The sequence below is a fragment of the Camelus bactrianus genome, chromosome 18 (genome assembly GCF_048773025.1).
Source record: "Camelus bactrianus isolate YW-2024 breed Bactrian camel chromosome 18, ASM4877302v1, whole genome shotgun sequence".
Classification (NCBI taxonomy): domain Eukaryota; kingdom Metazoa; phylum Chordata; class Mammalia; order Artiodactyla; family Camelidae; genus Camelus; species Camelus bactrianus.
The window spans coordinates 11,422,890-11,444,674 of record NC_133556.1 but is presented as its reverse complement, the minus strand read 5'-3'; the positions used below and the strand labels follow the sequence as shown (position 1 = coordinate 11,444,674).

Sequence of the window (21,785 nt, the reverse complement as noted above, 5' to 3'; positions counted from 1 at the left end):
TCAGGATATGCAGTGCTACATCATCGAATCCAGCCTCACTTTGCAGACAACAAAACTAAGGCTCAGCAGCATTAGGTAACTTGCCCAACGCCACACACGTGGTTAGTGAGAAGTCAGAAACCAGATGTCCTAAGTATCCTTGTCCGTGACTCACCCATGACGAACAGGGGAGAATCTAGAACCTCTTCTTTTTGCTATTCAGTCTAAGAAATTCTTGTTTAGCTGAAGATGTCTGACCAATTTCCAATAACTCGAGTATTCATCTTACACATTTCTATTTAATAAAAACCTTGTGCATTTATAACATCTGTCTTTTTCACGTACATGACATAGGGGTAATGGATAGATATGCTACATACACATTTAATGTGAGTGAAGCGATTTGTGGTTTGGCATGAAAATGCTATGACATGACAAAGAGAAGAACTTATGAATGAGAGTCAGGATTTAAATTTGCAGTAGAAATTAAATCCAAGGATAGTATCAATAGGAAGTTGGGATGGATAGGCTGGAATTATGCTAATGGAAATATAGCGATGTGGAAGAACAATAAAATGTCAGTTTGACCCAGACCTAATCTTGGAGGTTGAGTTGGATGGGCATCATGGAATCCAAAACAGAAAGCCCTTGAGACCCAGCCAAGAACTTTAGAAATTTCCCAAATAAGATGGGAAATGTATAAATGGCTTAGAAGTGTCTTATGAGAAAATTAAATTGTAAGAGAAATAGAAAAGGCTGGAGAAGAGACCACATACTCGTTGGGAGTCCAGAAGATAAACACTGGGATTGACACAAGGTGCACTCAGGTTCGAGTACCGGTTTTCCGAGGTTGTTTCACTTATCCCCTCCATTTGAAGATGAATATCCAGGAAAAGAAAGGCAAATTTAGCAAAACAATGAACATTACTGAACACCTCAGTTGTGCCAGGTACTATACTAAATGTTAAGGATATAAAGACAAGATCTTGGGTCCCTACTCTTCCTCCTGGGCAATCGTTATTCACTTTGCTGCTAAGAAACCCAGAAGGGAGGAGAAAATTCATTTCTCCACCTGCAAAGTACGACAGCATCTCTACATTGTCTCCCGATCAGAACACATCCTACTTCAAAACCAAGGATGGGGCTTCTACAAGCAACAGTGAAGGCCTTCTGAGCTTCTGGAAAGTTGCTGAGGGTGCACAATCTTTACCAAGTGTGAAACATGGCCAATCAAGGGATGGGACTCTTCCACTATAAGCACAGCCACACGCCCAGTCTTCAGTTTGACATCTCAGCAGTTTCTCAGTCCTTCAGGAGCCAAGTTAGGCATGTGGTTTGTGTTGAGTTAGGAACACAAGCCTCTGTCGGTTTTCTTCCTGCTTTTCTTAGAAGCTTCCCCTTTCCCACACAAGTGAATATGAAATGATCAAACACAACAAATTTAGCTTGAATTAAAAAATTTAAATGCACCAAAAAAGAGTGTGCATGCTGAGGGAGAGGGAGCCGACATGGAAACTCTGTGGTTCTGCATCTGCAGTTAACCAGGGTCCCAGCAGGCTGTCCTGGGCACTGGTGAGCACATCACGGGACCAAGCAACCTTCTCCAGGTGGTCATTTCTCTCATTAAAAGCCCGGAGAGAGGAAACTGCAACTAGGAGTTCTGTTAAAAGCTTCACCAGGAAAAGGAGAACGGTTCACATCTATGAAGAGACGGTGTCAGTGCGTCCTGCACACACGTGTATACCACACGTCTATAAACATAAGCACACACACCCCATCTCTACGGCTTTCAAGTCTTTCTCCTAGCTGTCAAAATTTTAAGAGCATTAAACAAGAAGAAAATAAGTGCTTCTCTTTGACATTTTTTTTAATAAGGCAGTGGTTTTCACAACTAGTTGTGTATCAAAATTATCTAAGAAGCTTTTTAAAAAATACAGATGCTGTGGCCCCACCCCAAATGGACTGAATCAGACCCTGTCTCCTGTGCTGGGTATCTGGGAACTGACAGTGGGACAAGGGCTGGACCACCCACTGAATCACCATCTGGTCCCTCCAGGACAGCGGGCTTGCTCTCTGCTCCAGGTGGTGCCCAAAGGAAAGCCTGATGTTTGGGATAAGGAACTTAAAAAGCATTGTTTGGGGACACTTCCAAACTTCACAACACTTCCATTTAGCTTGCAGCAGGAAGAAGTGTCCTCAGGGATGAAGGCTGAGCCTCAGTTCTAGTGGGAAGAAAAATATCACACCCCTCATCCTCTGGCAGGTTTTCTGGCAGATCCTGAGCTTTGGGAAGAGAACAGCCTCCCTCTTTCCCCAAGTGATTTTCTCTCACTCGGCTCTGAGGAAAACTAATGAAAGTTAACATTTCCAGAGCCCTGACTATGGACCAGGCACTGAGCCAATTTAATTGTTACAAACTAGTTGTGGGGGGGCTGTTGTCACCCCCATTTGGCAGATGAGGGAACCAAGGCTTGTCTGTGGCTACAAAGGAGTACGAGCCAGACCTGGAGGCCCAAATGCTTGACCACTGGGCACTGTGCCTTCCAGCCAGCTCTGTCACATGGCCCACAAAACATACAAGAGGTGGGTAAATGGAAAGAGAATTACTTTTAATTACCACATTGCTTTTCTAACCAAATGGGGAGTGGTTTCTTAGTACAATGGGGGTGCTGCCAGTGGTAAAGAAAGAGAGGAAACAAGAGAAAATATGGGTGAATATGTGGAAGAATGTGTACTGCCTCTTTGCTCTCGTGATACCCATTCGTTTCACGTGGGGGGCTGGAATAATTGCTTAATCTGGGTGACTAAGGTGCCAAGTGCTGCCTCTTCACTTTGCACTCACTGCAACGACGAACAGCCCCGAATCTAGGATGCGGTGTTCCCAGCCTTCCCTCATCCTCCACCCAATTTCTAGTCTTCACCAAAGTCTCCCAGGTCCTGTGACATTAATGTGAAATGTGTTCACATGGCTGGGAAGGGAGGCTAAGAGGAGCTTTGCTCAGTGTCCCATCAAAGCCTTTTCCATGTGCAAGCATGTCTCCTGCATTTATGGAGAGCTCTGCTTTTTTAGCCCCTTTCCCAGTCACTTCTACATTAATTAGTAAGGGTATCATTTTATAAATTGCAGCTTCATATCAGAGGAAAGCAGAGTTTATCTTAATTCCGTCAGCTGTGTGAAATACAGTACCCTAATTTTAGACCGCCAGTTCTGCAGATCCCTGTGGAGTAAGAGAATGACAGGTCTTCCGGAGAGAAATCCCAGTGGGTCCCCTACAAGTCTCACTTTTGCCTCCAACAGCATCCCTGGTGGGGTTGCTGAAGAGATCCCAGGACACTGAGTGGCATCTTTTCCACTATTAGCAATTCAGATTTGAATGTGAATCCTCCAAGCAGCACACGAAAGCCGCCCAGGTTAGCTCCAGGGCTCTGAGGGGGGCTCAGGCAAGAGGCTCTGGCACAGAGGAGGCTGATGGGGGCCCAGGCTCCAGTGCAGAGCAGAAGTCTGGGAGGATGGTGTTAAAGTCGGTAATAAACACCAGACAATCTCATCCAAAATGAGAAGCCTGACAGTCTTAACTCTAACAGGGCCAAGCAGGAAGGATGGCAATTACAGAGTAGTGGCTGCTCCTGCTGGGGGCCCTCGGAGGGTGGGGGTGGAGGGCAGGGACAGAGATGTGAGTGCTGTTGTGAGGCAGCCCTCAGTTAAGAAGAGGACCTGCAGGGCCACCACAGTCACAGGAAAAGTGACCGGGGCAGCTGAGGCAGGAAGCGTGCATGTGTCAGAGGAACACTCCCGACGGGTCCCCATCATCACCCCTCCCGTGGACTTGCCTACAGACATCTTGTTCTCCACTGCCCTGAAATCATCCCAAACTCGGAGACGTGGGTGCTGGCTACCCTCCCACTGCCCATTTTTTCGGACTGACACTTTGCTGCTTCCTACGCTCAGAGATGGGAGCCTGGGCAGCAAAGACTTGGGGGTTCAGGTCCCAGGAGATGACTAGCTGCTCTTAGGATGCAGCAAACACCTTGGCCTCCAGCTGCCTCTGAAAACCACAGGGAGCTCTGATAATCCTGGACACCACCAGAGTTAGGTGGCCATCTAGAAAAGGGTCTAGACACCAGCAGAGAGTCTGAGACAGCTGGCCTGGGATGCAGCACTGGCACTGGGGTTTGTAAGCTCCCGGGGGATTTGGAAGTGCAGTCAAGGTTGAGATTGCTGATCAAGACACCTGCATGGGAGGCAACACCAGGCGACCTTACCCGCTCCTGCCACTGCTAGAGACTGTGACACTTCCCAAATTCACGTTGTCTTTTAAAGAAAGAATGTCTGCTTGGCTGTGAAACCCCGAGGAAGCCTCATCCCCTTGGAGAGGTGCCACCCACTTGGAAGGGGAGATGGAACATCACCTGTAAAAGCTCTTCTGGAGTGGGCAGAGAGTCCCAGTCCCTCCCTGGGTGCCTGGGCTGCCCGGCACAACAGGACGACGACTACCATGTGGGAGGGGCCTGCACGCCCCTGGCCCCTCTCCTGCTGCCCACACGCCTCCGGCACCCACCGCACACTGGCTGCCTGAGACACGGGGGACCGACTCCCAGGGAGCTAAGACTCCTGTGGGCCAGGGGAAGGAAGCTCCTACTTGTCAGTTAAACAAAAGAAGAATCCGCAGCCCCTTTCCAGTGTGTACTTTCACTGTCATCCAACAGCCCATTACCATGTCACAGCACAGCGCACCCTTCCATAGGTCACTTTGTTTAAAATGACATGGATAATGCACATGTCAGCAAGCTGACAGTCCTCGCCGTCCTTCAGAGATAAAAACCTCAAGGCGAGAGCCTGTTCTTATCCGGGGGACATGCATTGGTCTATCATCCAAGTCAGGCAGAACATGATTTCTCCAGAGAGCACTTTTTTCATTTCCTGATTTTAAGGAAATCAAATAAGCACCATTTGTCTTCATCTGAATATGCTTGACCTGCTCAAATGATGATGTCTCGCATTTTATAACAGGCTACATATGCTGAATTCAAATTAACGACAGCACAGAACGAGAGCCTTTAGGTCTCTCCTGGAGGCTGGCAGCAGAGAAGGAGGGAAAATTCTGGGCTTGACGGAAACATCCCACTAGATCCCACCCGGCAGGGTTCTGAGTAAAATCCGCAAGCACGCAGCGGGTAAGAGTCAGAGAACAGGGCTCAGTAAGACCAGCTCTGCAGGACAGATCCAGAAACTGGCCAAGGGAGAACATGTCCCTTCCTTCTGGTGCCAAGCAATATAGAAACCATGATATTTGGTAACTCTTTATGAAATACATAAAGTGGGAATTAATCTGGAAAGAAATTTGGCTGGGGGGTTGGGACAGCTAGAAAGAAAGAACAAACACACAAACAATCCCTTTGCTGCAGGCAGCAGAATGTTCACTTTACCAGTTTGTGATCCAATCTTCTGAAAGTCCCAACCTGAGCTCCTTTTCTTGATCCATGTGGAACTGGAGATGCAGAGGCTGGTGCCATCAGCCTCGAACCAGAGTATGTACCTGCTGGAAGAACTGCCCTGCCCCCGACCATCCACCTGGACAACCAGAGAGCAGTTCCCATCTGACAGCCCCCGCCCACCTGTGCCCCCACAAAGACACTCCTAGGAACATGCCATTGACATTTCTATCGCGAAGGTCAATATGTACAGAAAAGCAGGAAGAAGCATATGAGTCAGTAAAAGAAATGAAGGAATGACATTATAAATGCACACTTTATGTTCCAATCAAGGATTAAACAAGAAAAACCAGATGGCTATTAAAATAAATAATTTCTTCTTGGTTCTATAAAGTGAAAACTGAGTATCACATATATACAGTATTAAAAGGCTTATTTTGAAAAAGTGGCTCTCACAGCTAAATTCATTATTTCTTATCACAGGAAGCGTCACTATGAATGAAGCCCATCTTGGCAGAAGAGAGGTGCTGCCCATGTGAAGCTGCACCCCCCCCCAATAGCTGTGTAAGGGAGACCCCGGTGTTCGTGGTGCTCAGGCACCGTGCCCATGATGGGTGGAGGAGGGAGGCTTACCTTCTCTTCCTGGTCACTGTCGCTGTCACACTGAAAAGGAAGACAAAAAAAAAAGCATTAGTACAAAAATTGAATATGTTTTTGCTTTTGCTACAGGAAAAAAAAAGACAAGCAAAGGAAATGGGAAACACTGTCTGAACTGGAAAGTTTCTTCTGCTCAAGTGCTGTAAACAGAAACAGAAGCAAAATGCGGAGAAGTTGCTCTGTTGAATTCATCTGATGCCAGTTCATATGACGCCAGTGCTCTGTGGCTTGACCTGCGGTCAGCTGATCACCCCAGGGAGCACCCTCACTGCCCCACAGAGGGGACGTCCACAGAGGAGCCAACCTGGCCACGGGATGGAGGTGAATGAAGATCGCACAGTGGGGGAGCAAAATTGATTTCTAACGGAGATGTTCTACCTTCAGCTAAGGTGAATGGCTCTCTCCTCCTGGTGCTTTTCTAGAGGAAAAGAGGCAGAGTTCTGGGCATCGTGTTCTCTCATTTGGACTCTGAAGGATACTGAACATGACGGGCAGGCTCACCGCTTGTGATGCCCCAGGGGAAAGCAGGGGTGTACTCTAGTAAAGCCAAGGACAAGAATTCCGGGTAACAAATCAGCAATACAGGCAAAACAAAAGTCTTAGGGCAGGAGACTCACACCATATCTAACAGACCCCAAATTCCAATTGCTGAGTTTGGTTTCAGAAGACCAGAAAATGGTAGTTAACTCAAAGCACTGGGTTCCTCATTAGAAGTAAAGGGAAAAAAGAACACAAAAATTTTATTAAAAACTAAGAGTGTTTTGTTATCCAATATTTGATTTTTAAAAAACAAGATGTGTTTTGTTAGAGTAAATACTCAGGAGATAAATATATCCACCCCCTCACTCAGCAGCCCTTGGTAAGTACTGTTAAGCTGGTCAGATATTCAATCAAGTCATAGGACTGGCCCTAATGGAGCTTTCAGTTTCGCAGTAGAGGTAACTCGCACGCACCCACTGAGCAGGGCTGGGGCGTAATCAGAGCTGCACCTACTCCATGAAGATGATTCTTCTGTGGGGTGGAGGAGAGAGCGGAAAGGCCCAGGTCAGGGGGACACCAGGCTGGCAACTGTCACACTGTCCAAATCTGCATGGTGCATAGTTTAAGAAAGTATAGAACAGACAGCAGAGCAATTCTGAAGGTAGAACCAACAGGACTTGACAACACAACGTGGAAGCAAGTAAGAGGGACGAGTCAGGATGATGCCAAAGTTTTTCAGTATGGCCACCTGGACAAGGGAATTGGTGTGGCGATGAACAAAAACAGGAAATAAACTTGCTTACAGAGCAGCCACTGCCGGCTACGCACTCACAGCCATTCATAGCCCCTTCTCCCTAGTTTTGAGACGTTTTGAGATTTAAAAAGCCAGATATTCTCTCTTTCCCAACTTTGCAGCTAAGGGTGGCCATAAGACCCATTTTTGGCTGGGACCTGAGAAAATATCTGATGAAGGTTCTGGAAAACCTTTTTCTCCTCAAAAAAAAAAAGGAGAAAAGCAGGAAGCACTTGTCTCTTGCCTTTGAACCTCACTGCATGTGGATGTGCTGTCCAGACCTGTGGCAGCCACCTTGCAAAAATGAGGCCAAAAGCTGAAGTACAAAAACAAGGAAAGAAAAATCCTGGCACAACTGAGCCATGTGAACCAATCTCACAGCAGCCTGCCTCTGGACTTTTTTGTTCAGATAATAATAAGTTACCTTATTGTTTATACCACCATTAGAGTACGTTCAGTTGAAAGTAACAAAACCCCCATCCAAATGGGCACCTTGCCATATTAAGCCTCAACTGGGGAACTGCTTCTTCTTTCCAGCCTAAGCTGTCTATTCAATAAGCATTTAGGAACTCGCGTCATAACCTTATGGCCAGGAGGGTTCTACTCATCCCACTGGCTCCTCGATGCCACAGGGGTATCACAGTTTCAGTGACGGTGCTTTAACCATTGTTTTCAACCAAGCTTCCAACCTCAGACTGTCTAAACCTTCTTCTGCCTGATGAGTGATTGCTCTATTATAATAAGTCAAACCAGCTGAGAAAGAAGATGGGCGAGATGAAGACCCTGAAGGCCTCGAACACCAGACAGATAAAGCACAACAGTTCTGAATGTGTGGTTTCTCCAATGCCTTTAATTAAGCCTTCCTTGAGGTTCCTGAGTTCCAGGCACATTTTCAAGACTGACAAAGCATGATTCAGGAGGGGAGTGGAAGAGCAAAGAGGATTCTGCCAGACAGGCTCATTCTCCCAGATGTTCATGGCCCGCCTTGTGAGGTAATCAAGGACAGCTGAAGGCTGGGGCAGGGCACTGCCCACACCCCCCAAGGACTGGTGTGCGGGGGCAGAAGGAATGGGGAGCCGGGGAAGAACCAGCACTGCCCCTTCCCCCCACCAGAACAGCAGTACGTCTCTGGGAACCGTTATTTCTATCAAAGTGTTAAGCTTCCCGCTTTCCAACAGTCCAGTTCTAATTTCAAGGTCCACTTAATTCTGCATCAAGCAATTACTGATATACCCAGAAGCACCTTGTCTCCAGAGTTAAGCATATGGTGAAGAACTGAGACCTACTGGTATCCATTATGGAAGCAGCACGGATGCCAAGCCGATTAAAAATGCTCAGGCTCCCCACACAACATGCCGGGTGAGTGACAGCCCCTCGACAAGGCCAGTCGCAGAGTCTGCCAAAACAGTCTGTGCTGCGTTGGGGCCCACATGGTGCGCTGAGAAAACAGTTCCATTTCTGGTATTAAATTCCCACACTGACCCGAGGACTTTGCCGTGAGCTCAGCAGGAGCGCACCATCCAATTTACAGCTCCGCTCTCTGGAGCCTCGAGTGCCAGCCCCTGGCAGAGACGAATGATGGTCAACCCCTCCAGCTCATAAATTATGCAAAGGCAATAAATGCACTCAGCAAACAGCGCCGAACGTTTGCCGAGCCTGGCTCCTGACACACTCTGTAAAGAGCCAGAAGCTCGACACATACAAGAGGTCTATTCCACTCATAAAGGGGGCTTGTTGACAACCCCAGACGGAAGGCGGGCCACGGTCCTAAGGAGTCTTTCTGCTTGGCTGGCAGCGGTTTATGGGCCTGCTTTATGAAAAAGGGAGGCTGTTTTATAGAGTCGGTGTGGGGAGAATTCACGGTCTCAAATTCACATTTAATACACTGGACGGCTTTCACACCCTGAGTTCAATACGCTGTGGATTTCTAGCCAAATGATTCTTGGTCTTGAAAGGTTAAAAGAAGAAGTGTCTGCTCCCCGCTCCCTAGATACCCACTCCAATTTATGAGAGTTCACGTGGAGCCACCTCCTGATGCAGGTTTACGTTCTGCGTGGGGCTGGGAAATGGAAAAGGCATGTCAGATGCAGAAACGGGGTCCCAGCTGATTTGACCATTTTAAGCATTTTGACATCGGGTCCCATACTGGTTTATTAGCAAACAGGTTGCACACTAACAACCAGGGGACAGAGTACTCTCCATGACTAGATTTCAAAGCCCTTTGTGAACAGCTGAAAACATTTCCCTCCATTTAAAAACCCAGGAATGAAACGGAACAACCAGCTCTGAAGCCCTCTGCCTTCAGACAAAGACATGACCCCAACCCACTAAAGACAAAAGAGGGAAAGAGGAGGCAGGAAATCCAAGCCACATGCCTCGCAGGCAGAATTAGAAAGAGACTAGCTCCCAACCTGAGCACCTCCAGGCATCCCAGCCCATCAGCACCCAACTTCCCCTTCACCTGCTCTTCCCTCTTGTTTCCCAAATTAAAACCGAACCTTCAGAGGCAACTTCTCCCTTTCCCAGAGAAATTCCACCTCTTAAACTCTGCAAGTAACCAACCAACACCCCCACTCAATATTTTCTCCTTTTGAAAATTAATACATACTTGTTAAATACATTTTAAAAAATCACCCATAAGCCTACCATCCACAGATAAACACTGTGGACATGTTTGCACGTTTCTTTCAAGTCTTTCCTCCATTCATTCTCTCCATCCTTCACTCACAGATTTTAGGAAAAGAAAATGAAGTCGTACCATTTTGTAACCTGCTTTGTTTTCACATGCTAAATATTTTAGTTTAATGAGTAAAATTTACCCAGTAAAATCACATTTTTGAAAAGGCTGCACTGTATCCGCTGTATGGGTTGTAAATAATCTAGTAAAAAAATTCCCTAGTGCTGGCTATTTGGACTGTTTCCACTGAACATCCTGGAATCTCTCCCTTGTACACATTCACCAATATTGCTCTTTCCTAGACTCTTTCCATGGCCCTTCCTTTTCTGCATATTCTTTAATGTCATTGTCTCCCTAGAGCTGCATTTGTGGGTCTATCATTTCTGTATGATTACCAGGGGAGTCCTTAAAGATTCCCTGGGTTCCACCTACCATGTATATGCTGAGACTAAAAAATCTCTATGCCTACCATTTGCCAGTTATGGGGCTTTGGGAAAGTTATTTAAACTCTTCGAGTCTCAGTTTGCTTATCTGTAAAGTGTGGGTAACAATGGCATTTCCCTCTTAAGAAAGTGAGACTAAAATGAGTTAATACATGTAAACAACTTAGACAAGGCACAGTACGTGTAAGTGTAGACAATTGATGTTAACTATCATTAACTAATGTTTTTTGTTTGTTATACTCCCTGCCTGAAACCCTATAAACTCCTCAGGCTCAAGTATCCACCTAAATGCGAACTCACCAGCTTCTGCTCACCCCATACCTGCCCCTCTCCCGTGCCGGTCTTGGTAATGACATCACCATGCAGTCACTCTGCTGCCCAAGTGAAGAGTCTGGTCATCATCCTTGACTCCATTCTTAAGCAGACATATCTCCTTCTCTTACCCCGCAGTATCAATTCTGTTTTCTAAATCCTCCCCATCTTCATGGCCATGGCCACTGCTTTAGTTCAGACTTTTATTTTACCATGTCAAGGCCCCCATGACTGCTTCACAGGGCCTAGGTTCTCTTTCTTTTCTAATCCAAGTCCTTACTGACCAGAATGGATTTCCTAAATTTCAATTTGATCATGACACTTCCCAGGGCCTAGAGGCCAATGAAAACTCATTACACTATTTCTAACTCTCCCATTCCCCACTTTTCACCACTCCTCCAACACAGTGCTTCTCAAGCTTTCTGTAGAGGACCTTTTGTTTTTGTTTTCTTTTTTTAAATTTATTATATGCTGTAGACCAATACTTTGTAAAATATAATAAAAATTAATTGCTAGAAAAATGAAAAAGAAAAGCAAAGACAAAAATATGTTATTATTAGATTTCAGAGATATAAAATTATTCTGTTGAATTGCCAAAAAAGTTCTCAAATGCTTACTTTCAACTGCTATACTAACCTCGCAGCAGATTAGTTACAAACAGCTCAAGGTCTGGCCTCAGTCTGCATCCACACTATCCTAACACATCCCTTGTTGCAGCCACACCTCAGCACGCTCGATCACACCCTCAGGCCTTCCCATCTCTGCACTTAACAATTTCCTCTGGCTGGAATTCTGTTCTTCCAAGTTTCTAGGTAAAATCCTTTAATTCACCTTTAAATACACAGTTCCCTCTATGAATCTTCTAATACTCTTAAAATTAACAATTCTTAGAATTCCAATTTTCTTCTTAGAACCAACTGCTTCTGTCTCCATCCCTTACAAAACTGTATTTCCACTGTTGGCCACAACAGCCTTCCCTGCTGGAGTGTGGGCTCTGTGCAGGTGAGGGCAGCGCTGGGTTCATCTTTCTCTAGGCCTTGAGATACAGCAGATGCTCCGTCATACTGACACATCCATCTCTCTCGTTTTTAGAATTCCTGATTCCACACAGCCTAAGCAAACTACGTAATTCAAAAGAAAGAAGGCATAGGAAACACTGACTAACTTGTCTACTTCATACAATGGGATGCATGTTTGTACACTGGGCAGGGTTAAAATTCTTAGCAAAGTCAAGAGAATTGGGGCCCTAAAGAAAAGATTTTTCCATTAAAAGGCCCAGGCTTGGGCCTTTTAGACATGATCATTTTATCGTACTTCCTCAAAAGCAAACATTTCTTGCTTCCCTTTGGGAATCTCAATATCTGTGTTTCAAGACTCCGATCCAAATCGGAATCAGTTAAGGTCTGCGACACTTCTCTGCCTCATTCAGAATGAAGGAACAAGATGGAATTCCAGGGACCTTGTGATGGAATGCATTCTTAAGCAGAAAGTGGCAATCATTGAATATATCACACACAGTGACATTGAGGAGGGCATTGCGCTCTATTCTGCTCAATGGACCTTGCTGGAACAGTTATTTCGTATCACAAATCCATTTATCATTGCCACCCAAGATGTCAGGGCTGAACACCATTGCTGAACAAAGTTATTTTATTCTTCTTTCTGCCTAAAGGAAGTGAGAGGAAAATGAGGGAGAACCCCCAACTTGTACACTACAGCACCTAACATCAAGTACAATTTCACTTTGCTGGTAACAAAACAAATCGATTCCCCTTTGGGGCAGGTGGTTTATCTAAGACATAAAGACATCCCTCACCTAACAGCAATTTCAGAAGAAGCCACCTGCAGAAAACACGACACTCATTTTCTTATTTAAAGAAGCCAGGTAGCAGTACGGTGACTAACAACACATCCACCACCATCTTCCCACCGGCCCGGTTCCTGTACGTGCAAAACTGGGCAGCCATTCAGGGCCGCAGACGGCAGCTCTGACCTTGTCTCCCTGCTGGCACTCCACAAAGCTCTCCTTCCACATTGCTTATGTTGCTCTCATATTGGCTTTGGACTGTAAGTAAAATTTAAAACTACTGGGGCCCTAGAAGAAAAAAAAATATTTTAATCTTGAAAATGGTTTGAGGTTTCTCACTGTAAAACGACGCCATTGGCCCGGCTTCCCCTGTAGCTCCACGATAACCACGTGTGATCAAGTAACACAGCTCAGAAAAAATAAAAGCCTGATCAAAACAGCAATACGTTAACAGATGAGTATAAGCTTCTGATATTCACAATATGAGCACCTCTGAAAATGATACAAGGGCTATTAACCTTCAGCTGTTTAGGAGGCAAAAGGGAGAACAAACTTTCAGAAGCTCCTGGAATTCTGTACTGGTAACCTTTGCATTCCTATTGGGGGACTTCTCAGAATCCGGAGTTTTTGCAAGTTCTCAGCTTGAACTGGCCAGCACTCAAACAAGCAATGTGATCTGAGGGGGCTTATTTTCCCTCCAGGGTCTTAGATGATCACACATTCTCATTCAATAAATAATTCTGAAGTGCCTACTATGTGCCAGGTTCATTCTGACCGCTCATTAGAAGTACAAATATATTGCAAGAAATCAAGTTGTCCAACCTGAAGTTTTCCAGCCCACAAGTTAATTTTCAATATTTTTTCCCTTTTGTCACTTGGAAATCCAGTCATAGTTCATAAAACAATTTATATGCTGTAAATTTAACTTAGCTCATTAAAATATCGTGGGGTTTTTGGAAGTATAGGGAAAGAAGTGGGTATTTCACAAATTTTTGGAGCGTTCAGCACTTTTTCTCCCTTAGGAGAATGGAAGTCACATTTTGCCAGGTATAAACATACATAAACCCCAAAGATGAAATTTACTTAAAACCCAGAGCTCCCAAGCCTCAGTGAGTGCCAAAATGAGAAAAATGAGTTTCTTGTCCAAAGGTAAAACTGACAGTCTAGGGCCAGGTGATTTGTAAACCATCTCTTTTAAGATTAGGCAACAGATCCTTTCCCTTTTTGTCATTGATTTACTGATTCTAAGTCATCAATAGCATTAATCCGTACCTGCCTGGGGACCTATTACAAACGACTTTGAAGACGGTGTGAAGGAAGAGTTTATTATGAGACCACAGTGTTATTACCAAGGAGACCTCCTCTGCTATCTTCTTTGGCAGGGCTCTATTTGTGACCCCCAGTAATGCTGCAATTTGCCCTCTCCAGATCATAGTTGCTTGCTCCTTTGGGTGGGGCCTGAGCCCCCAAGGTTTGCTTCCACTAAAGCCTGGTTCTCTTCAGAGTCCTGTGTGAGGTAATAAAGCCCAAATTTGCTGATGAGGAAAAAGGAAAAGTATGTTATGGGTTAAAATAATACAAGAGTCGATTTTTTCCGCTGTGTTGTGATCCATAGAAATCACCCTGAGCCTTTTCCCTTTCTTCTCTGCCTGGGAAGCCAATTGCTTTGATTGCAGTGATATGAGCTAGCTAAAATGACTTGCCCTTGCTTGTGAGGCAAATGGAACATGCTAATAGAACTTATCGCATTACCCGATGCAGAAGTGCCATAGCTCATTACTTTAAGATAAAAGGATATCATTGCAGACGGCAAGCAGAATTGACTTTCTGAGGCCCGACTTGATGATGATTTAATCAACTGCTCTCTTTCACTTCTCATCTCTGCGCCTGTCGGTTTCACAGGTGCCGTTAAATGAGACACTCAGAAAGTGAGCGGAGGGAAAGAAATTGCTGTCATTACTTTTCAAGAAAGGAGGTATGCAAATTTTCGACAGAAAGATTGCGTCCATAATGGGCCTGGTAAAATACAAGGATCATGCTTGACAGGTGAGGGCAAGCCATTTGTATGTCCTTAAAGCAGAGCAACCTTCCTCGTTTAAGAAATGTGCTCAGTAAGAGAAACTACAAATGAGAGGACTGACGGGGCCAGGGGAGAGGTGGGGTGGGACCTCATGGGGCTGGCCTGCACTCTTCTGAGTTCTAGAAAGGGGGAGGGTGCTTCAAGTATTAAGGAAGTCAGAGCCAGATGAGCACATAACAAAGCCTGGGTGCCCTCATTCTGGAACAAAATGCTGGCTGACAAGCTCTTGAAAGACCATCTGACTCTGCTTCTTCTGGAACTGTGGACCCAGGTGGCCTGGGTTCGAAACCTGACTCCACCGCATGTACTCTGTAGGACCTCTGGCAAACAACCTGCCTTTCTGTGCCTCAGTTTCATTATCTATCAAATGGTGCTTTTGATAGTATCGACCTCATGAGGTTGTTGAGAGCATTCACTGCATTAATAAATATAATAATACACAATAAATGGAAAAGGGATTAGAACAGTGCTGGACAGGTAGGAAGCACTCAATAGATGTTAGAGATCATTCGTTCATTCACTATTCAAAAAGACTGAGATTTTTCTTTTAAGAGCATGTGTGCCAGGTGCTAGAAATCTAACGGCTCTAGTTTAGACAGAATACAACCCTCCACTGACATCACATGTCGAAGCCTTGCTTCCTGGCAGGTGATGAGTTCCTCAGAGAGCAGTCTGGTGTCCCTGGTACCATCACAGGACCTAGTGTAGTCTTCAGGACCCTAAAATATGCTCAACAACCATTTGATGAGGTATGGATTCCTCCTGCCTCTGTCCCCCTGCTCACTTCACATGTCCCACATTTCCGGTGGAGCTCCAGCTCTTCGCGGAAGCTCCTGGTAGAGGAGGAAACATTTCTGTGTTCTGCAGGGAACCTCTGGTGACCACCAGGCGCCCTAGCCAGGGGAGAAGTGGTGCTGCCACTCTGCAGACACACCCTGGCTTGACTCACCTTCAGGAGGGCAGAATGAATGTGAATAGATTAAATGATCAGGGTAGTATGAACAGAGGTGTTTTTTTCATCCACTTGCCTTCAATAGTTGTATTTTCGCCAGCACTCAAAGTAAAAGCATCTGTCCTAAAGTGCCTGTAACTCGGAGTTCTTCTTCCCTAGGTAATGAAGCTGCTGCGGACTGGTCTTCCTCCCAGACCCTAAGGTTGTGAAGCGCTGTGCGTAGCTCCTGCTTTCCATGCTAAGTGGGACTGCAGGATTCAATTCCCTGCCTAAGGGACACTGACGACCTCAGGCAAAAAAAAAAAAAAAAAAAAAAGACAGCAAGAGGAGGATCCACAGCAGAAGAGCAGCTCTGAGCTGTCGGAGTTGGAAAAGCCTGATTCCTGAAGTACATCTCATGTCTTATCCCTGCAGCATGGCTATTCCTGGTGGGGTTCTCCCTGGGAACTATTTCAAAGCATTGCCCCCTAAAAATGCCAGCCAGCAGCTACCAGCCATTACAGAGGAACATCCTGACAACAGCCCTGGGAGGACAGTGCGACGATCCCTCCTGTTTTCCAGATCAGAAGTTAAGGCTTCCAATGGCAAAGGCAGTACTAGAACCCAGTTCTATCCCCCCAAATCCATGTAGCCAGCAAATACAAGGCACCACCACTCTCTCTCATGCACTATACAAAGGAACTACTTGAAAAATATCTTCCCGATTAATGGCTTGGCAGAGGGTAAGCAGGGGCAAGCTGAAACTAAAGTGGCTGCGATGACCGTAAGCAGCAGTGAACGCAGCCCACCAGCCATGTCTCCCCCCAACCCTGGACACTCTCCCTTAGGAGCAGACCTCGCCTGGAACCCGCCCACAGGAAGTGCTCAGGAAGTCTGAGGCTGACCTGGGGTCCAACCCTGAGCCCTCCATCTAGCAGCCATGCAGTCTTGGGAAAGGTTCTTAACATCTTGGAGCCTACCATCTTTTTTAACCTGTGAAAGGGGATGATACATTCTCTATAAGATTTCTGTGAGAACTGAATGAGTTCAAGCACATGAAAGCAGCCAGAGAGAAAAAAAAAATTCAAGTTTTTTTGTGGGGGGCAGGGGGAGATAATTAGGTTTATGGAGGTCCTGGGGATTGAACCTAGGACTTGTGCATGCTGAACACGTACTCTGCCACTGAGCTATACCTTCCCCTGGAGAGAAAAAAATTTTTTTTCAGATTCCTTAATTTTTTAAAAATTGAAGTGTAGTTGATTTATAGTATGATGCTAGTTTCAGGTATACAGCATAGTGATTCAGTTATACATATTCTTTTTCATAATAGGTTATTACAAGCTATTGAATATAGTTACCTGTGTATATATAGTATGTCCCTACTGTTTACCTATTTAAAAAGAATTTTATTTATTAATGTTTTTGGGAAGGAGGTAATTAGGTTTATTCATCTACTTATTTAATGGAGGTACTGGGGCTTGAGCCCAGGACCTTGTGCATTTAGGCATGTACTCTCTACCACTGAGCTATACCCTTCCCCCCCCAATCTATTCTATATATAAGTTTGTATCTGCTAATCCCAAACTTTTGATTTATCTCCCTCCCCTTTCCCCTTTGGTAACCATAAGTTTGCTTTCTAAGTCTGAGTCTGTCTGTAATAAGTTCATTTGTGTCATTTTTTTGATTTCACATATAAATGGTATCATATGATATTTATCTTTGTCTGACTTACTTCACTTAGTATGATAATCTCTAAGACCATTCATGTTGCTGCAAATGGCATTATTTCATTTTTGTGGCTGAATAGTATTCCATTGTATATCTATGTACCACATTTCCTTTATTCAGTCATCTGTCAATGGACATCTAGGTTGCTTCCATATCTTGGTTGTTGTAAATGGTGCTGCTATGAAAATTGGAGTGTACATATCTTTTCAAATTAGAGTCTTCTCTGGATATGTGCCCAGGAGTGGGGCTGCTGGATCATACAGTAACTCTATTTTTAGTTTTTTAAAGAATCTCCATACTATTTTCCATAGTGGCTGCACCAAATTACAGTCCCACCAATGAAGTAACAGAGTTCCCTTTTGAGAGAGAAACATTAATAGTTTTTTTTCAACTCTTTCCTGAAAGATGTTATATCACACACAGAAATGAGGTAACTTAATAGTTATTTAAATGTTGGGCTGGATATTCATACCATTTTCTTGCCAGAGGGAAAATCATATTCTGTAAGGGTTTCTGCTTGGGAGGTGTTTGAAGACTTGATACTATGCTATACAAAAACAGAAACAATAGTCCAAAGAAGCAAACAAAAACAGAAACTATCATTCCCTCTCAAAGAAGAAAACAAAAGGAATCTTTCTGGTACCACATGGTTTTATTTCACAGATAAAATAGCAACAAGGCAAGACACTTTAGAATTCAATTTTCTAAGTGTTCCTTTCAGTTCTTGATGCACATTTTTTGGAGGTTAATATAATTTGGACTTATTCTTCAGCCAAATAGTCACTAACCCTGTTTATAGGGAATAAAGTAAAATGCACAGATCTAATATTTGCCATCTAAACTTGTAGGTTATGCGTAGTAAAACAATGACTTGTGGGCTTTGACATTATTAAGACTTTCACTCAAGTCCAAATTGGCAAAATAAATAATTGGATAGATAGAATAAATATCAAAAAACATCAAGTGATTACTGGTACCATTAGGAAGCCAGCCATTTTGGAATCTGTCCAGAGATCTTGACCAATCAGAATTAGGGGCTACCTGGATAGTCCTTTGCACAGGGTTTATTTATATATAAGGCCTATTTAAGGATAATCTAATGAACTCAGTCAACAGAGTAACCCTGGGAAGACATCAAATTCCCTAAAGCATTAACTTTGGCAACTGCAAAAACAGGGATTAGTTGAGAGAATATAACTAAAGTGCTTGTCACTTAGTAGGCACTCAGCAGTCCAACATATGACATCCACCCTTCTGGGACATGTGGAAATTCCTGTGCCTTCGCTCCTATGTATGCAATTCTCTGGCCATTATGTCAGCTGTTGGTTCTGGTACCTCCAACACTGTTTCCCAAAACGTATCTCAGAGTTCGCTATATCCCACTCTTCCTAAACCTGGCACTTAGTAGGTGCTCAATAAATATGTGCGAAAGAATAAATTCATAAATTACATGAGCAAAACATCTCAGGGAAAGCATCACAGCAAGTGTTTAATTGAGGAGATCAATACATAAACAAGAGTTGACGGAATGGCTGCTAAGGTGTCTGGAAGTGGTGGGTGTCTTAATGTATCCATGAGAAACACATGAACATAATTTCTAGGTAAAAGCGAGTCCTAAAAAAACACAGCATATTCTTATAAAAATCCAATTTTAAGGTTATTCTTTTAAGAAAACCAGGAAACTCAAAATCCTAAAGTTATTTCTTCTTACATTTGACTTACTTCAAGCCAATGAAAGAATTGGAATGGAACAGGAAAAGGGAACATGGAGCCCTCATACTGCTGATATATAATGACCACATTATCAACTTGCCACCAATCAGATTTTTTTGTTTTGTTTTCAAAATGCAAGATAGTGTGACAGATGACTGACTGGATAAAGAAGTTGTGGTATATTTATACAATGGACTACTACTCAGCCATAAAAAAGAAAAAATGCCATTTGCAAGAACATGGATGGACCTACAAATTGTCATTCTAAGTGAAGTAAGCCAGAAAGAGAAAGAAAAATACCATACGATATCACTCATATGTGGAATCTAAAAAAAAAAAGAGAAAAAAGAGGACAATAATGAACTTATCTACAAAACAGGAACAAACTCACAGACATAGTAAACAATCTTATGGTTACTGGGGGAAAGGGAGTGGGAAGGGATAAATTTGGGAATATGAGATTTGCAAATATTGGCCACTATATATAAAAATAGATAAAACACAAATTTCTTCTGTATAGCACAGGAAACTATATTCAATATCTTATAATGACTTTTAATGAAAAAGAATATGAAAATGAATATATGTATGTGTATACATTACTGGGACATAGTGCTGTACACCAGCAACTGACACATTGTAACTGACAGTACTTCAAAAAACAAAAGAGTAAAAAATTTTTTGTAATTAAAAAAAATAAAAATAAAATGCAAGATGGTGAAAGTGGATCTAACAGAATAGAAATATGGCTGGAGGCAAACTGACACACAAACATTAGAAGGTGACCCAAGGAGGACTGAAGGCACGTTGGACTGCCATCCCCTAGGACCCAAGCCCCGATTCCTCTTCTTCTTTTTATTAGGTACCTCCTTTTGCCCCTGTTAGAAATCATTATTTTCATAACTATACCTAACAACAAGTCTGTATTTTTGGATGGCTTGAAAATCTTGTCTTCCATATCATAAACAAGGAAGGGTAGGATTACTATAAATTATCTGCAAGAAAATACAAATTGCCAAGATAAAAATACCCACTGGTCTGCCAGTGTCAAGTTTCCTGTTTTGACATACTATATGCAGTAATTTGGTATCCACAATCTCTTATTAGAAAATGAATGTGCTATTTTTCTGAATGCTGCAATTACAATAATTGAATTTAAAATGGGGATTGAGTTTCTCCATTTGGAGGAAAAGAATAATTGTGTATTTCTGATTAAAATCATGGGGACTGAAAAGAGGTTGTACAAATTCCAGCTTCAGTCTCCCTGAGTGACTCCTCGTCAGGCCAGAGAAAAGAAACACTCACGTGCAGAGAAATGGACCAGCACCGCAGCAGCAGGCACCGTCTCTGGCCTCATCTGCTTTGTCTCCTGGATTTCAGTCACAACGCCCCCGTGACACAGGCAATCAGAACACCACGGCATGGTGACATTTTCAATGGCAGCCATGCTGGAGTTCCCCACTGTGTCAAAAATTAAGAGTTAAAATGCAAGGAAAACAAACATCTCCTCGTGTTGAAAATGCCTGTCCCCTTTTAGACTGCCAACATTTTGGAGCAGTTTTTACTTCTTCATTATAGGACTTCTCCTATGGGTGGTGGAAAGAGAACAGCAGAAGGAGAAGGGGAGAAGGGAATTAATACTATTTTCTGAAGGATTCGCTTCTTTTGTTTTACCAAAAAATTACATAGAAAGCCATCTTTAAGGTTTGAATGTAAGAAAGGAAAAGGGATGAAGAAAGAGTTGTATCTTGCCTTTGGAATGCCTTTTTATTTTCTATTTGATTGGTACCGTTCAGTCCTCTGAAATCCCCATTTATTCAAATGTGATGGTAAAATTTAGTCTCACAAGTCTCCCTAAATGTTCCTTAAAACATAGCTTCTAAAGGAAAAAAAAATTTTCCAGCACAAAGTGAGTCATAGATTGTCTCTTTGTACCACTATTCTTTTTTAGTGGCTTTACCGAGATATAATTAACATGAACACACTGCCCATATTTAAAATGCACTATTTGATATATATATATATATATATATATATATGTATACATCTATGAAACCATCACCACAGTTAAGAGAGTGAACACATCCATTGCCCTGAAAAGTTTGTGTGCTCCTTTGTTAATCCCTCTGTCCCCTCCCTGCAACCACTGATCTGCTTTCTGTCACTATAGATTTGTTTGTATATTTTCTAGAGTTTTATGTAAATGGAATCTTTTTGTCTGGTTTCTATCACTCACTGCTTACTATTTGGACGCCTAATTAAAAAGGGAGCTTCCTAGCTCCAACGTGGAAGGCAGCCCTAGGAGGCTGCCTTGGCCAGGGTTTTACTGTCATCCCCCAGGAATAGGACCGATTATTTGGTCTTACTTTATTCTTAGGCTTTATTATGTACTTCAGTAATCAATAAGCACTTCTATGGCAGAGGGTTTATTCTACCCTATAAATCCAAGGAGGAGAGAATGATATTAAGACATCAGTATGGATGGGCTCTGCTGCTCTGTAACACTACGAGGAGAACGCGAGCAACAGATTTAAATCTAAGAAGGTTACAGAGCAGTCACAGCTCCTGGCTGGATGGCAGGGATCGTAAAAGACTCAGGCAAGATCTACAGCAATGCACTGTGAACCACTGGGACTCCCAGAGCAAAAACCCAAACTGAACAGGCCTGCTGGTCGTCTCCCCAGAAAGAATTATAAGCACTGGCTGGAGTGGAATGTGAAGAGCCCCTCTCAAAAATCCAAAATATTTCTTA

General features: G+C 43.6%; 1 protein-coding gene across 6 annotated transcripts in view; it reads right to left on the bottom strand.

Annotated features, from left to right (window-relative positions):
* Positions 1 to 21,785, bottom strand: part of AUTS2 (activator of transcription and developmental regulator AUTS2) — a 1,021,698-nt gene that overhangs the window by 290,890 nt on the left and 709,023 nt on the right. For all 6 annotated transcript variants that reach the window (XM_074345970.1, XM_074345974.1, XM_074345973.1 and 3 more), the window contains one exon: positions 6,046 to 6,075. In XM_074345970.1, the coding sequence (XP_074202071.1) occupies positions 6,046 to 6,075 (30 nt within the window). The remainder of the gene's footprint in view (positions 1 to 6,045; positions 6,076 to 21,785) is intronic.